Source organism: Pteropus medius, unplaced genomic scaffold, assembly GCF_902729225.1.
Source record: "Pteropus medius unplaced genomic scaffold, Ma_sr-lr_union100, whole genome shotgun sequence".
Classification (NCBI taxonomy): domain Eukaryota; kingdom Metazoa; phylum Chordata; class Mammalia; order Chiroptera; family Pteropodidae; genus Pteropus; species Pteropus medius.
This window is the reverse complement of record NW_024345601.1, coordinates 17,963,961-17,981,390: the sequence shown is the minus strand read 5'-3', so window position 1 is coordinate 17,981,390 and position 17,430 is coordinate 17,963,961. Positions and strand designations below refer to the sequence as shown.

The 17,430-nt window shown below is 35.2% G+C and overlaps 1 protein-coding gene across 2 annotated transcripts in view; it reads right to left on the bottom strand.

The window, feature by feature from the left end:
* Nucleotides 1-17,430, bottom strand: part of THSD7B (thrombospondin type 1 domain containing 7B) — a 742,175-nt gene that overhangs the window by 308,681 nt on the left and 416,064 nt on the right. For both annotated transcript variants that reach the window (XM_039874567.1, XM_039874568.1), the window contains exon 11: nt 1,199-1,328. In XM_039874567.1, the coding sequence (XP_039730501.1) occupies nt 1,199-1,328 (130 nt within the window). The remainder of the gene's footprint in view (nt 1-1,198; nt 1,329-17,430) is intronic.

The following is a 17,430-nucleotide window of genomic DNA, read 5'->3' as shown; positions in this document are numbered from 1 at the left end:
AGCCCTGGGTTTGTAAAAAATATCTAATAATATTTGATTTTGCTAATTTTTTTCAATTGGCTACTATCCCTGAGAGCTCTTTTGCTGGGCTCAGAAGTTTCAATATTTATATACATGGTACAAAAGGATGAACATGGACAGTGCCCTGTAGTAAATGAGGAAAAATTTTAGTCAGGGCATGTTCTCAGTATTTATCTACATCTTCCCCAAATTGGTCATCATATAAAAACAATGGGAGTAAAGGGATAATAAAAGCAATAGTGATTTAGATTTCTTCAGTGACACCCTAAACTTCATCTAATGTGAGGATTCTTCTTTAAAATGAAAAAAAAAAAAGAACTTGTATTTTTCTGAATAAATTAGCTCTTGAATTTCACAGCTTCTCAAGTAATCTGGAGAAACACTAGGCATTTTTTGCTAAAGGCATTTTTAAGTGTGTTGATAACTATATGCTTTTAAAGATCATGGACTTTTTTCACAAATCAGTAAAACCCGACAGTGAATTTAATCCAGGTGTCCTTTAAAGCAATGTTTTGATTTAATGTTAAGAGTGGAAGTTTATGACTAAACACACAAACCTCAGGTATTATTTTTATATATAATAATCACCAAACTGCCAAAAAGGAACATATAAGTAACATATATAGTTTGAAAGTTACTCATTTTCTTAAAAATAAGTTATCCATATGTTGAACGTTTTTCCTAGCTATATATTTTCTTAGAATGTGTATATGATTAAAATTGAGAACAAAAAATATTTTTGAATTAAAATAGTTGTTAAAGAAGTATAAATTTGATTCTTAGTTCTTAATAAAGGCTTTAAGATGAGAATGATAGAGTGAGGTACTGTGTGGTATGTGTGTATATGTTTGTGTGTGTGTATGTGTGTATGTATGTTTCAGGTAAAAACCTCATCCTGAATCTCTTTGGATCCTGATTCTGATAATTGATTGCCTGAGTGGCAGAATTTCAGGAGTGCACTTAGAATCAAAATACGTTTCTTTTTTCCTGTTAATTAGACTTTTAGTTTCTTTACTCCCTCAAAATGTATTCTAGATAAGAGGGAAAAATATAGAGGTATTTGAAGATAAACATCAATTCATCTATATTTCTCACTAAACCACCACATATTATATGAAGAAAATAGGTCATAATTTATACTAAAGTCTAATAATTATTCAAAAAGTTAACTATTTACCGAAATACAGGGCACAATGAGACATCTTCACACTCTCGTTCTTCAAATAAGGTATCTGGGCATTCCTGGCCTCCGTTGGCTGCTTCTTGGATGATAATCCTGTATCGAGATTGTTTTATTGTGGCATTTCCTGAAGTAAAGTAAAAATAAAATTATAGTGCCTTTTTAGATGGATGCAGAGAAAAATCTATGGTTATGTAGCTATTAAAATAAAAAGAGAGCAATGAGGTAAGAGCATGTAGAAAGACTATCTGAGAAATGAAAATAACAAGCAAAGACCAGGGGTTACTACTCAATCTTACTTCTAGAGATAGACACTTTATACTTAATAATTATGATTTCAAATCTAAGTATTCTAATATGCTATGGTTTCCCACTGTCAATATATTTGAAATTCATCTGACTCCATATCTCCTGTGGCATAAGAGTTAAAATAAAGAGACCCCAGAAATCCTCCTTCATCTCCAAACAATAACTCATGGGGCTAGAGTTTTACTACCAGCAAGTTGCCCTCTCTGGTAAGGCATTTCCCACTCTAGACTACTTTTTGCAATATAAACATTCATAAAAATCACTACATCAATAACACATTTATGGGTATTAGTTTATTAAATTTCTTATTCTTCATAACCTGAGATAATATGTATGTTATTGAAATTTAGGAAAGAGGCACTGAAATTTGCTAAGAAGCAGAAGTCTTAATAGGCATCTATTAAAAGACAGTTCATAGTCACTTTAATGTGTTGGGTATAATCTTTAGATGCCTTCTGAATCAATGGTGACAAAAATCAATTATAGCTATAGCAGTTAGCAACTATTTTGATTACTACATGTAAAAAATTGAGTTAGGTATGAAAATATAATGAATTTATAATTAAACAGATTAAAGGAGCAGATAGATACACAATTACTTATTAGTCATTGTAGAGCAAGAAGTATCAAACAGCGGTGTAGCATTAGGAGAATACAGATAAAGCATAATTATTTGTGTCTCTGGAAAGCAAAAACAGCTCATAGAGGAGGCAGAATCTACTCTGGGACTTGAAGGCTAAATGGGAAAAAAAAATGCTGACGCCATTTCAGGCCAAGGAAACTTTTGAAAAAAGGCACTGAGACAGAGTGCATGCGATTTACAGAAAAAGACATGTAACTGCATCCAGAAGGCAGATGTATGTGTATGGTTTATCTGTGTATACATGTGCAGGATTATAAAAAATGGAGAAATTGGAGTACGGGAGAAAAAGAAGTTATTTGTAGGTCTGAGACAAATAACGGACCTAATTATGTTAAGACTAAAAGTCTTAGAAAGCCAGTAAACAAAAGGAATGAAACAAAAAGGGGGGAAAAAAGAGCTTTTACTAAAATGATTTATTCACACGGTTTTTAAAACTCATTGTTACAAACAGATTTACAGTGAGAAGCAACTGACCTACAACACTTCCCTATCCTCCTCCCCAAACATTATGAACTGTTTCTGCATTTAGTTCTTCTGTGGTTACTTCTAAATCTATAAATAATATGCTTATGTCTTTACTTTTTGATTTATTAATGTTAGACATTATCTATTGACTTTCTGCTATAATTGATGAGAATTTATTTTGCACCACCTTTCAATTTTTTATAATTATATCTATTCATCTACTGATTATTTAAAGGCTTTAAACAGTCAATTTTTTTTTTTTTTCGGTCCCACTGCTCACTCGTTCAAACCAGCCACTGATGTTATAAAGAGTATTCCTAGGTAGATGGCTTCTTCTACAGCCACTCACTTTCCTGCTAATTTAGGTCATGTCTTACGTGATGTCATCAGTTTCTTTGCTCTTCAGTCTGTATCCATTAAGTCTTCCATAAATGAATTTAGATCTCTCATCCACTGATGGTCCTCTCCTTTTGTTTTTGACAAGCAATCAGGACTTTTAAAATTCATTTTTATCATTTTAATGAGATTAAGGGAAGGTGAGACCAACACATTTGTACGTTTCATGACCTTGAACTATAAGTTAAGGATATGTGTGGAATCTTTTCCATTTGTTCCCTTTTTATGCCCTTCTTTAACTGGCTCTATAGCAAGGTTGCTGACCACAGGAGTGTATCAGTGTCCCCCTTGTCCATTGGCTCCTGGTTGGGTTTGGCCAATGAGGGCTGGAATACATAATGGAAGGAAAAGAAGATGGCAAGAGGAGAGAGAGAAATCAGGTTATTTATTCCACCAGATTTCAACCTCTGGATCACCTCAAGTTGGTTCCCCACCATATCAAAAACCACAATTTCTATGAATTGGCACTCTCTTACAGCTACTTTCTCTGAGTTCTACTAATTGTTTCTCTCTCCATCAGCTTTCAGGATCCTAGCTGTCACTAGCCAAGTATCATTAGTTCACATTAATCCTGTCCACTGCTTTGTAAATAATCCATTAAATTTTCTTGTTTTCCCATTTGAATGAGTCAAATATTTCCTGTCAGAAAATGCTTATAAAATGCTCAAAGGAGAGCTACTACTAGTATTTCATAGAGAGGAATGCTATAATTCCTTTTGAAATATACTTAAGGCCCTGTAAGGAGCACAGAAAAAGAAAAGTAAAAAGAAAATAATAAGTAATTTAAATAGTTCTGCATAATAATATTAAAGCTATCTTCATTTGGATGGGGACAATTTTTTTAAATAATATTCCTTTGGGAAAAAGCCTCTTTCCCCACTGTCAGTTAATTCTAATTACACTGTACACACCCTGAAAATTACTCTTTACCTTTAGGATGCACACATGAGAGAGAGAGAGAGAGAGAGAGTGTGTGTGTGTGTGTGTGTGTGTCTTGTCCAAATGCTATCTTAGGAGACAGGAAAAAAAGATTGAAGACAATAGAAAAAAATGAAGGAGATGGCTTTACCTCACATTAAGAGAGAACATGACCAATGCCTCTTCCTTCGCACTGCCTGAGCGTATACACACATACACATATACAAAAACACATACACAGTGCACACATACACAGAGGTGTTTTGCTTTATGGTATGATTCCAGGTTAAATAATTAAAAGTTTAGGAAAAATAGTTGCATTGATTAACATGCTCTATAGATATTCAGGTAAAGGTTGAGAAAAGGAAGACAGTGGCTTTGCAGGTAGAAAACATTTATATTACATATATATGTAAAATGTGATAGAAGTTTCCAGGACTTATTACCTGAATCTACAACATATCCCCTTCTAGGCATTTTGCGTATGACATCTATTGTATTATTACAACACTTTATAAGGTTGACATTTTCACTATTATTATTACACCCATTTTACAGATAAGAAAACAGAGGGAGGAAGAGATAATTTGCAGTCACCTAGATAGGATTAAAATTGCAACTAAATGGACATCAAAACCCATGATTTTTTTTTCCTAAGAGAGACTTCATAGTAAGGTAAAGAGAAAGAGGGGGCATTGCATGGAGTGGTCCATATGATAGGTCTCTGTTATTCCCAAGGGATACCTCTTCCTTTCTAATAAATTCCTCAATAGCACACTGTTAGCAGAAAACTTCAAGTGTCAATAAAAACAGTGTTTGTGGGGCTTTTTGAGTGATTTTTCCAACCTTATTAGGCCTTTGAAAAAAATAACAATAAATTAAAGTGTCTGTTTACAAACATAAACTACTCCTCAAACATAATTATGGCTAATAAACAAGTAGTCTAAATTCAATTTTGATTTATGCATATTTTATCATCAGTAAAATGGCATAATTAAATTTAACTTATTAATTATAATCACAAGAAGTAACATTTAGAAAAGACGGCACCTTAAAGATCAAGAACTATATTTAATAGGAAATAGATGAATGGGCTGCAAACGTAGAGGAATATTTATAGATTCTCTGTAAAGGTCTACACCAGTCTTTCCTGGAAAGATGGTAACAAAGATGAAGGAAATCAGCACATAAAGAGTATCTCTGGGTGATTCGTGGCTGGGTGAGCTGGGATGCATTGCACTGAATTGAAGAATCATGAGTGTTGAACCCTGGTGCCAGGTTATTTGATAATGATTTGAAGTAAAATATTGACCCCTTAAATTACCAAGTGATTTGAAATGTGAGAGTAAAGGAAAGGCAAGTAGAGCATAGTAGATACAGCACGGTGAAAATGAGCATGGCTGACAGGAGAGGCAGGACTGGAGATGAACATCAGAGGAGGGATCCTAAAGGCAAGCGGATGTGAGAAGTAGACACAGAATGAATATGTACCTGCAGTGCATGGTGTTTATTCTGACACCAATCAGCAGAATTCTGATGGTAGATTTTTAAAATATGACCTCTCTGTCTTTCTCTTGTTTCTCAAATATCTCTGTTACCAACAAGTCTAATAGATCTCAATGACTTCATTTTGTTTCATATCACCAACCTTCTTCCTGGATTGTTGTCTTGCAATTGTTGGTTCTCACCTAGATCTCTCTTTCCTCCTCTCTACTTATACTTTCAGGTCACCATTAAACAAACAAAACAAAAAATCTGGTCATGATCCCTCTCTAAGGGATCGCAAAGCAAAAGGATGGCATCAATGATATTTAAGATCCATGTCATATAAACAACCACAAATTAAATATCTTCTGGGGTCGTGACAACCATAGTGCCTGTTAGACTTCAGGCAGTTCCTTTAATCTTGCTCAGCCTCAGCTTCCTTGGCTGTAAAACAGGCCAAATAAAAGTTTCTATTTCACATGATTGCTGTAAGAATCAAACGAGACACTGCATGTAAATCTTGTACTGACTGCCTGGAACAGGGAGTCTCTTCTAGCACATTATGAGTCCATGAGATGTGAGAAGAAAGATTTTCAAAACAATGGTAGAAGAAAATGTCAATAGTTGAGGCTGTTTCTAATCAAAAGAAAAATGTGACAAACTAGTCTTCTATTCAGTGCTGGGTCTATCTATGTTCTGAGATTCTAGGAGACCATGAGTGACTTAAAATCTTTCCATGTTCCTGGTAAATTAAACTACAAACACAAGGCAATTAATACCAACCATCTTCTCATATTATTGGAGAGGAATGGGTAGGGTGATCAAACACCCTGTTTGCTCAAGGAAGTCCTAGTTAATGCCTGTTATCCTGGCTTAAATATTAATAGCTCATCCACTTATTTTCATAAGTGCCTAAGTTTGCATGAAAAATTATATGATCCCTCAGAAAGAGACCATTGCCTCATGTGAATGTAATAAACATGCACATTTTGTTTCTCACTGCAGGATTGGACTGCATCTCAAATGCACAGAAGATGTAGACTACTGTGCTGTTCTTAAAACTATCTATTCAATCTGATTACTGGACCTTTTTATTGCTTGCCACAGAATTCTGCTTGGGATAGCAGTTCATATATCCAAAGAAGACTATTGTGTGCCCCAAGCACACTAGCTCATGAATCATTAAATTAAAAATTAAAGAGAAAGAGAGTATAGGATTTACCTCAAAATAATCAGCTGGAGCTACTTTATATATGTTGTTAGGAGGAAAACATCACAAATAGATGCTGTGTAACTAAAGAGAATTGGTGTTTAATCAAAGCGGATTACAAATATGAGAAGCAAACTTTCACTTGGGAAAAATTCCAGCTGGTCATTAAGAAGTCTGTTTTTAAGTCAATTCTACAGACGGAGATCACAGTACGATGTTAGGCAGCCTGAGTTTCTTCAACATTAAATCCCATAAAAAGTACATTTTCTCTACTGACTAATTATACACAAGATAATACCCCTTTTTAGTTTATTTACAACCATTATTGAGATTCAAGCAGAGTTGATTTACTTTATAGAAGAGAAACCAAACCAGGTTCACCACCAGGCCAACAATCTCCCACTTAAATTTGGAGAAATAAGTACTGTGACTCTGAGTCCTCAGAAGAAAGCACTTACCACATACGGTGTTATCATTGTTGATATATATTTATCAGGTGTCTACTACATGTAGAAGACACATCTCAGTGCCATGTGTTACACTGAAATGTACACGCATGCATTATTAAATCTCCCAGTGAAGCAGAAGTGAAACTTAATGGATAGCTAAAACTATAAAGTCTTTTATAGTTTTATAAGTATTCAGAAATGATAATATAAACTTTATTAAACAAAGGCAGTCAATCTCGTATGCTCTTGTTGTTCACGGAAAAATGGAAGGCTTAAGTAGTAAAGAATGTAATGCCCATGAAGACCTTGAGTAGGAATTTTTTATATACTTCCTTTCTATTTATCTTGATGTTCCATATATAAGGCAGATACATAGCAATCTCTTCCCCCAGAATTGCTGCCCAGCCTAGACTTCCAAGTACTTCAAAATGAATACTGAGCCTATCTATATACATAGGAAATTAAATGAAATTCCAAAGTTTTTCTGCAAAACTTTCTAGGAATATTAAAAATAGGCTCCAGGATATTCATATATTTCTTTAATTTTTAAATGTTCTGGAAAAAAATGTATTATATAGTCTTAAATTTTCACAATCATTTATTTAGTTTGCAACAGAGGACAAATTCAATGGTTCTGGCAACAAACATGACCTCCAGAGCTCTGATTTCTAATCTGAACTCATTATGGAATTGCTATATGACCTGGGGCAATGCACTTAAGCTTTCAGAACTTACGTTTTCTTGCTTGTTCTCTGTGGGTAATACTGTGGCACCAATTCACAGGACAGCTGTAAGGAGTGCCTGATTAAATAGGATTTAAAGCATTTTACAAATGTAATATTTGTAACTAACCACTGAACTTAAATTTTTTTATATGCAAGCACTTAACATAGATTTCAGAAGGAATAACTCATGCTTATATCTGCACAAACTATCTAGGATGACAGTCAACACAAATAAACATTTTCTCCTCATGGTAGGCACCACACAATTCCTGAAGCCTATGCAGTAGTTCTAATTTCTAGAGACTAGCTCCTATTTCTTCAACTTCCTGTCCTCAACCACTGCTGCTCTTAAAACCTCCCCAGTTTAGAGAGATAACCTTATCAGATAGTGACAGGCTTTGAGTCTGGTCCTTCCTCTCTCTAAACATCACAACTTAAGTCACACATAGTTACTCTTGCTGTCTACTCAATCCATGTGGAACTTAACACTAGCTGCATATTAGAATCTCGGGGGATGCTTTCATAGACTCCTAACGCCCCACTCCCTAACTCAAACCGTTTAAATCAGAATCTCTGGTGGGTAAGGCCCAAGCACTGTTATGTTTTTAAAATGTCTAGGGCAGAGGACCACCGATTTAGCACATTAAAAGCTAGCATCTCTTATTCATCCAACGTGTAAAACACGAAAAAGGCAATGCAGCATGCTTAACCAAGCAACAGAAACAAATGAGCACTAGCTAAATCATTACTGCTCTCAATACATTTAAAAAATGCAAACTGCACTCTAGCTAAGCACATCATAATGGGTATAATTGGAAATGTGTGCTATAAACGAGGAGGGTTAACAACACAATTTATAATGACAAGTTGCACTTGTCTTTTCTTCTTGCCAATATGTGCGAAATGACAGGCATTTATTTTCCCCCCAACCTGACCCCTTTTTATTTTAGCAGATTAAGTGTCTAGTGGCTGCTTGCTACAGGGCTCCCTAATGTGTTGCACTCCATCAGCATTAAGACTGAAACACACTGAAATACCATATTGTGCTGTGTATAAACAGGTTTTTGAGGGCACAGATGTCATCTAAAATACAAGCTCAAGATGTTATCATCATTATTAGGCATGGATACTGAAATATATTATAGAAAAATTCTTTTAAATTATCTGTGTTGGCATAACATATTAATGCTTTATATCCTCATGGACATAAAAGGATGCTATTTATACCTGGCATTGTGCTGACAGCTGGAGAACAGACGGGCTTCCAGGTCAAGTTTATGTGTCACAGCATAGCGAGGACACAACTCAGGAATGCACAGCTAGCAACTTCACATCCTCCAATACTCTATTCTTCTTACAAGATATCACTTGGCCATTTGCTGTACAGAGCTTGCCATGTTCTAAATGTACCACCACTCTCTATGGCTCAACCACACAAATCCTGGTTTCTGCAACTTTTTGCAACGTCTCTTCTAGGATGTGTCCACATGTAAAAATTGGTTTACCTGAATATAAGGTGCAGAGAATCACTTAGACATTAGTAACACCTATGATATTAAAGTTTGGGGGGCATAGTGGTAAAACAAGTTAAAGGAAAATAATGCTGTGAAGGCAAGCCAATTAAAATAAATCTTTTCATTTTTAAATATAAATTTAGCACCGTGTAAACAAAGACTCTTAATGATCCCTGTTGCACATATTATTGCTTGTCTTGTTGTCTTCATTATTTTGCAGCATCAACATAAAGTCACTGGCTTTTGAAATTCCTTTTATGTCTTAGTGTTGATATAATAACATGACATTTTAGAATCAATTATTCTGAAATTTCAGGCCTGTGAACTTGGAAAAATTACTTATCTCCTGGTGCCTCAAAGCGAAATCATGAGAATACTTTTTGGGAAGCTTTGAATAAGGACAATTGGAATACTTATGTACATATATATATATAATATTAAAAATATAATGTAATATAAAGTAGTTCAGGTTTTGACATCTGATAAGTATGTAAAATTGTTAGTTGATAGACAGGTTAGTGTGTAAGATGGGTTAAGAATATTTCCTCTTCCTTCCATCTAGATAACCCCTATGCTTCCGTTGACACTGAACAGAGGGCCACATCTTCCAAGAATTCCCGCTCCACCCTCAGCCAAGCATCTCTCTTCTTATGCTTCAGTGACTCTACAAAGATCCATATTGCATCCTGTTGTCTCTTTGTCTCTCTCTGCTTCCAAACAGCAAACAACCGTAGGTCTTATTATTGTATGTAAAACCTAGTAGACTACAATAAATGACTACTGAATAAATAAAAAGAATGTATAAGTGGAAGTCATAATCAGATGAACATATAGCTTCCTATGAAATGTATTTTTTTTCTCAAATGGAAAGTTGGAGATTTCAGATTTTACAAATGAGGCACTGAATGCTGGAGAAGTTTTTTTTTTTTTTAATTCAATTTAAAATGTTTATCTTTTTAATTTTGGAATTTTTCAAACATCAAATGAGCCCAGTGTATCTGTCCATCAGTGTGAATAATTACATGGCCAAGCTTGTTTCATCTATACCCCTACCCATGCACACACACACAAATTATTTCAAAGAACATTCAGATATACCACTTCATCTGTAAATATTTCAGAATAGATTTATAAAAGGACTCTTCTTAAAACATAACATTAGTACACTATCAGACCGTAAAATATTAATACTAGTTATCCTAAAATATTTATACCCATCTGTCATTGGGTTACAATTTGGATCCCAACAGCCAGTTGGATTACAATTGGTTGATATGTCTTATAGGTTATTCTTCCTTTTCTTTTTGCTTCCTTTGCAATTCTCTTTGAAATGCTTTTAAAATCTTTTTAAAGGCATGGCAAAAAAAGCAGAAAATTAAGGGAAATTTTTGGAGTATTTCCCCTTGGAAAAATATCTTCATTGTTGGTAGTGAGGCCTGGCTTTTAATGGAAGTGGTAAATTAGGAAATAAAAGACAAAGCCTGAGACCAGAGCAAGGGGCAAGGTTTGGTCTAAAACAGCCACTACATGCACACATGCATACACGCGCGCGCGCACACACACACACACACACACACACACACAGCCTGAATCTTTGGTGTGTAGATGTGAAAAATCCTGCTCTGACAGAAAAAAGGAGTGAGAGTGCTTGTTTTTCATGGACTTCACTCTAAGAATAACAGAAAAAAAATGTCACCAAGAGATTTTCTAACCAGATGCCTCTATTAATTAATATGTACGTGAAGCTAAAATTACCACTAATATATTTGAAAGAAGAAAACCCAAGACATAACTGTCTATAAGGTGTTCTGGATTGTTTTGGAGAAAGAATAAAGAAATCCTCTAAGGAGAAAATACTGTTCTAGAAATTGAGAATATAATGTGACAAAAGAAAAAACGTTATTCCTGTCTTTATGGACTATATGTTCTAGTGGAGGAATATAGACAATTAAAAATTAAATGCCAAGTTTTTAGTGTTTCATTTGTCAATTAAATGCTATGCAAAAATAAAAAACAAAACAAAACAAAATGTAGAAGGGAATTTTACTGGTGTGTGTGAGTGTGTGGTGGGGGAGGGGCTTATAAATTTAAACTTCAAAAGCCTCAATGAACAGGGAATATTTGAGCAAGAACATGAAGGAGGTTGAAGGTTGGCAGGAGTCATCATCTATGTAACGTCTAGGAGAAGAGAAGTCTAGGCAAAGTGAATAACATGCAAAGACCCAGAGTCAAATTGTAGAAAGAACAAGAAAGATAAAAGTGGCTGATTCATTGGGCACATTAGGATGCAGAGGGAAGATAGAAAAGAAGGTTGAATTGTCCACATGGAAAAAGAAACTGGATTCCCATTGAATAGCATACATAAAAATTAAAAAAAATATATTAAAGGCATGTGAAATTTTTTGAAGAAAAACATAGGATAATATCTTTATGTCTTTGGGATAAGAAAGAACATCTGAAAAGACAAAAATGAAAATCATAAAGTAAATTATTGATAAATTCAACTACATTAAAATTAAGCATGTTTGCTCATCAAATGACAATCCTGAATGGTAATATTTGTACTACATGGAATCAAGCAAGGTTTACTCTCAGAATATAATCTTCAATACAGTATGAAAAAGGACCCAAGCACTTACCATGTTTCATTCACTTGTCAAGTGCTTTACACAAATCAGCTCAATCCTTATAGCAATCCTAAAACGGAATTAACTCTTGTCATTTCCATTTTGCAGGTCAGAGAATGAAAGCACCTTGTCCAAGGTGCTAGCTACTGCAAATAGAGAGGGCTTGAAACCTCAAGCAGTCTGGGTCTAGAGTATGTGTTCTGACTCTGCTTCCTGTCACCCTATCTTACTCTGTTCCTAACCCCTCTGATCCTTGAATATTCTCAACCAGTACAAGAAGAATTGCAATCTAATAATCTAGGTTAATGTGTTAGTCAGTGGATATGGCAACAGTTCCCAGGAATCAAAACGCAAAGTCAGTGAGGATCCTGGCCCCTAAAGAAGGCCAATAAGGACCAGGACCATCGTCATAAGCATATAATCTGTACGAATTCATAGGGCCCCCAGCTCAGTGGGCTCTTGGTTAAATGCTCTGCTGCGGCTGTCTTGAAATTCTCAATAATTTTTGAACAAGGTATCTCACATTTTCATTTCACAATGGGCCAAACTATACTGCAAACTATACTGCTGGTCCTGATAAGGAGAGATGGTCTTGTGGGAAATGAGTGAGAGCCTCTTGGTCTTTGGGCTCATTTTTCCCTCCTTATAAGCACACACTCAGAGAGGTGAGAAGGAAGGGTTTGCTCTGTCCTGGAGTTCTGACAGTTGCTTACTGGTTTTGTTTCTTTCTTACTACTTAAATCCCTTGATCAAGAGAGAAGGCTTACATAATCATCCAGTTACATGAACGCCATAGGATGGTTGAAGAACCCAGTATATGCCAGGTCATGAAGATGTGCTATAAAATAAAAATGTTGAGTTATAATAATTTATACACTTACCTATGATTCACATTTTTTTAATTAAAAAACAAAAAACAGATTCCCTTCTGTCTAACCTTATTATTTCCTGTACGTTCTTTTTCTTTCTAAAACACAAATCTGATTTTATCACACCCATGTTTAAAATTTAAATTGTCTATTGGAATTCCAGATAATATCCAAACTTCGTACAATAGTATAAATCTCTTCACAAGCTAACTGCTGCATATTTCTCTATTTCTTATCACTCCCGCATATGCATTATACAACGCAAGTGTCACAAGCTGCCTGTAATTAATATAATTAAAATGTCCTCTCACACTGTCAAGCCTTTGCACTTACATGCCCCATACTACCTGTAAGACATTTCTACCCCAAGAAACTCCTGATGGACCAAAACTTGACTCCTCTCACAACTTAGCTAGATCGATACCCCCACCTTTTTAGCTGTAAAATCCCCTGTGCTCATTCCTGTTATACAAAAAATTTGTTTACATATTTGAATCTCCTGCGTAAAAGCCCTACGATTAAAATAACCTTGTCTTATTCATCTCAGTGTTATTAGCAGTTGAGAAAAATGCTGGTATATAATAAGCTCTGAAAAAGAGATTTACTGAATTAATGATATATTCATCCATTATCATTCATTCGATAAATATTTAGGGACTTACGTTGTGATGGTCATTATTCAATGTATTTAAGTAGTGAACAATACATGGAGCTTAATTAGAGAATGGTAAGTGCTATGAAGAAAATACTATGGGGTAATGAGCAAGAAAGAGAGTGGGAAGGAGGATTCCTAATTAAGTTGTCAGAGAAAGACTCTGAGTCATGACATTTGAACTGAAAACAAAGTGTTGACCAAAATGCACCAATGCCAAGGGATGGGAGAAGACCATTTTAGGGAGAAGGAGCAGCAAGTGAAAGTCTGAACAAGATGGAACAAGCTTGGTTGGAGAGGAGGCCAACCTAGCTAGAGGAAGATAAAGGAACCAGTGAAAAGTAGGACGCAGCTTCACAAAGTGGCAAAGCAACAGACTGTGAGGGTGGAGGCCTCCCGATGATACCTTCATGGAAAGGATGATCCACTACTATAGTCCTCATTGTCCCAGGACTCTCTCTAGCTCTCTCACTTGTGTCTCCTTTGGGAACAATGAGTGGCATCTAAATCATGACTTTGGAAGAAGGGAAATGGACATGTGTGGCTCCTCTTTCCTTCTACTTTCTTTCTTTGAAATATATCTGCTCAGAGGATGCACACATTCTGATCTTTTCTCAGCCATACTCATGTAAGTTTTTAGGTATCTCACATAGTCGTGATCAGGTGGTTAAGCCTGTCTAATTCTAGGGTTGAGAATCAGATGATATTTTGATCTACCTCTGCTTTGACTAATTTTCAATTATTTCTGAATTTGGGTAGGGGAAAAGGTGGGTGGAAAATATAGACTTCTTCAATGTACAAGACCATGTATGAGCTTGCTAGTCATGCATAATGTTATTTCATATTCTATGCAGTGTATACAACATAGAATTACTAAACTCTTACTGTTCTGCTAAAAGAAAGTCAGTCTGTCCTTCCTTCTCTACTTCCCTACACATACCCCCTTACCTCTAAGTATCTTTTGTTTATTAAAATAAAAACTTTTATGGCTTGAGTTTGAGTACTCCTGTATACCACAACTTACTCGGGGGAGATGAGAAATGAAACGGAAGACAAGGAGGGACTTATCACATATTGAGCCACTATTGCTGAACTGGCCTTCTCATGTAGGATAAGAAAACCCTAGGAAGTAAGTTATCTCATGAATGCTACATGTTATATCTACGTTAAAAATGAGTATATACAGTCTCAGACAGGTTAACTAAATTTCAGAACATACAACTAAGAAGTTGCAACACCAGGAGTCCATCGTAAGTATGTTAGATTCTAAAGGTCAAGCTCTTTCCAGTACACATGAACAAATTAGAAGAAGCTTAAGACGGAACATAATTAAGTATTAAGCTAAATATAATCAAATCTCAGTTTAAAAAAGTGTTAAGGTCATTCAACAAAGGGAGATAACATTGCTGGCTTAAGTTAGAGATAAACATACTTCCCACAGAACTTGCTGCATCCATGCAGTCTACATTTTTAGTTTGGCTATTATTCACACGGCCTCTAAATAAAGTTATGATAAGCATATTCTAGGTACCAGAGAACATTAAATGTAACTTGGAACAATCTCAAATGGCAACGAATCTATCATTCATAGCATATTTAATTTGAGATACTTTATTGTATATCACTGAAAACCTGTCATTCAATAGATATTCTATCTGAACCATCTCCATGTAGTGACTTAATCTTAAAGGAATTTCAAGGGATTAGCAGAATATCCAGTGATAATTTTTCTATTAAAAAACACTTAAAAGTTGTTTGTCTAAACCTGAGCAATCTACTTCATTTTGAGCATGAATTTACTATCTTCTTCATTTGCTACCATACATAAATTATTCGATGTTCTTATAAAACCTGGAGTTCCAAACTGACATATTAAGAATCCAGCATTTAACTCTACCTGTAACTCTAGGCTTTGTTGTTTAATATATGTTTTAAATAGCTCAAAATCTAACATCATAGTTAATCCAGTGAGTCGAAAACTTCTTGAAATCATATCTAATTTAGAATCATATTAAAATGCAACCAAAGTCAAGGAAGTAAAAAATAATGTAGTCTTTCTAATTGTAGAAAATTATTTAATAAACTTAAAGTAACACCCCACTAAATCAAAACTAATTTATTTTATTTCTGCAGAGGAAGTACACTGAAAGTCTAAAATTAAACTCATAATTAGAATGGGTACCTTAGTTTCTGAAACGCAACTCATTTATCTCTATAGGCAAATAAGGATTATATTGTGTTGCATTGCATTGTCTGCAGAGAATTCTAGAGGTATGAGAAAGAAACCAGCCAGATGTAAAAACATTTCGAAAAGAAAGAGCATTCACATCCAAAGAAATACAAGCTTTTTGCCACTAAGGCTAACAATAAATCATTATAAATATCCATGTGAGCCACAGGATTTATTTATGGTAATGTAGCTTGACTATTGAATAAAAGAGATTAATAGTGCTTTAAAGAAACTACTAGATGCAAACTAAAAAGACATAACAGTAGATTTCAGGTTTAAAGAATAGAACTTCATGCATTAAATCTATATTTGTTTATTTTGTTTACTTTTTTGTTTATTTGATTTTGTTTGATATGTTATTTTATAAGAACCAAGACAACATTTTACTATGGAGTATTCATAGGAATGATAGCCTAGGCATTTTAATAAGAATTCAAGTACAAACGGACTGAACATTCTTTGTTTAAAGTAAAATATTTGATCCAGGTCATGCTCAAGGTGAGTCCTTTCTCCTCCCAGTTTTCATTCTACATAAAGGTGTTATTCTACTGCATTTATATTCCCTGGAGTTTCATTTTCTTTTCTAAATTTCTATCATATTTATAACTATTCTCTTCTCAAACTGAAGCTCTAGAGTGCCTTTTGCAGTGGAAACAAGCAGGTGGGTTGTGGCACTTCTCTGCTTATAGGTCAGCACCTAAAGAGACTGCTGGAAACATAAGGGAGAAGATGAGCCATGCTCTGAATTCTCTCCCAAAGGGCTGAGCTTGGGTGTCTTGGCGAGGTCAGTCTCCGTAGTGAACTACTACTCTCCCTCTTGAAAGGGAATCCTCCTATACTCTGTTCCTGCTGCCTTTCTGCACATCGTGCCCTTCTCCTTCCAGATGGGTCCTGATGTTAAGGGGCCTGATCTGCAGGCTGCTGGGTGACCGAGGGACCTGGCACAAACTGAACCATCAGACTTTCTTACTTGGTAAGTGGAATAAATAACTCAAGGGGAAGTTTCTGTCAGTGTTGGGTGCTTGACTTAAAAAGTTTCATAGAGTAGGGGCTGTGACAGCAATTCTAGAGCTCTATATCTGCTAGTTATGAGAGTACAGAGATTTAGAGAAAGCCCGTTAGAAAGGAGCAGGATAGCCTGTATGCACAGAGAAGTGGAGACAGAAATGGGAGGAGGTATCATATGGGCTCTGAGAGTTGAAGAGAGGAGCCTCAGTTCCTGTTCTCATTTCTAGTTTGCATAACATGCACGTGAATTTTTTTTCTTCTTTTTGAACATCTGTATGATTTTCTGTTTTAACTTCCCAACAAGTCCCTTTTCACCTAATGTCGCTGGAAGGACTTTGATTCTTGAAAACCAAAATAGACTCAATAAGAACAATATAGTAGATGCAAGTTACACATTCCTAAGGAATCTGTTGCTTCATTGTTAAATTAAATGTTTCTATAGTTTAGTGGTTGTCAAACTTTAATGTGTCTTAGATTTACTAAGGCAGTTTTTTGAAATTTTGAGGCCCCAGTCCTGCCTGCCTGACTTCAAAATCAGAATCTCTTAGGGTTTTAACAAGTATCCCAGGCAATTATGAGCTGACATCCATGGGTCAAACTTGCAGGGACCTGCAAATAGATAAGTTGTATCCTTGAGTCAGTCTAGGCCACTGAAAGACTGCACATGACCATAACTTTGTATTTCAATATTATACCCTTGAGTTTTATTTAAAAAAATAAAAGAAAACT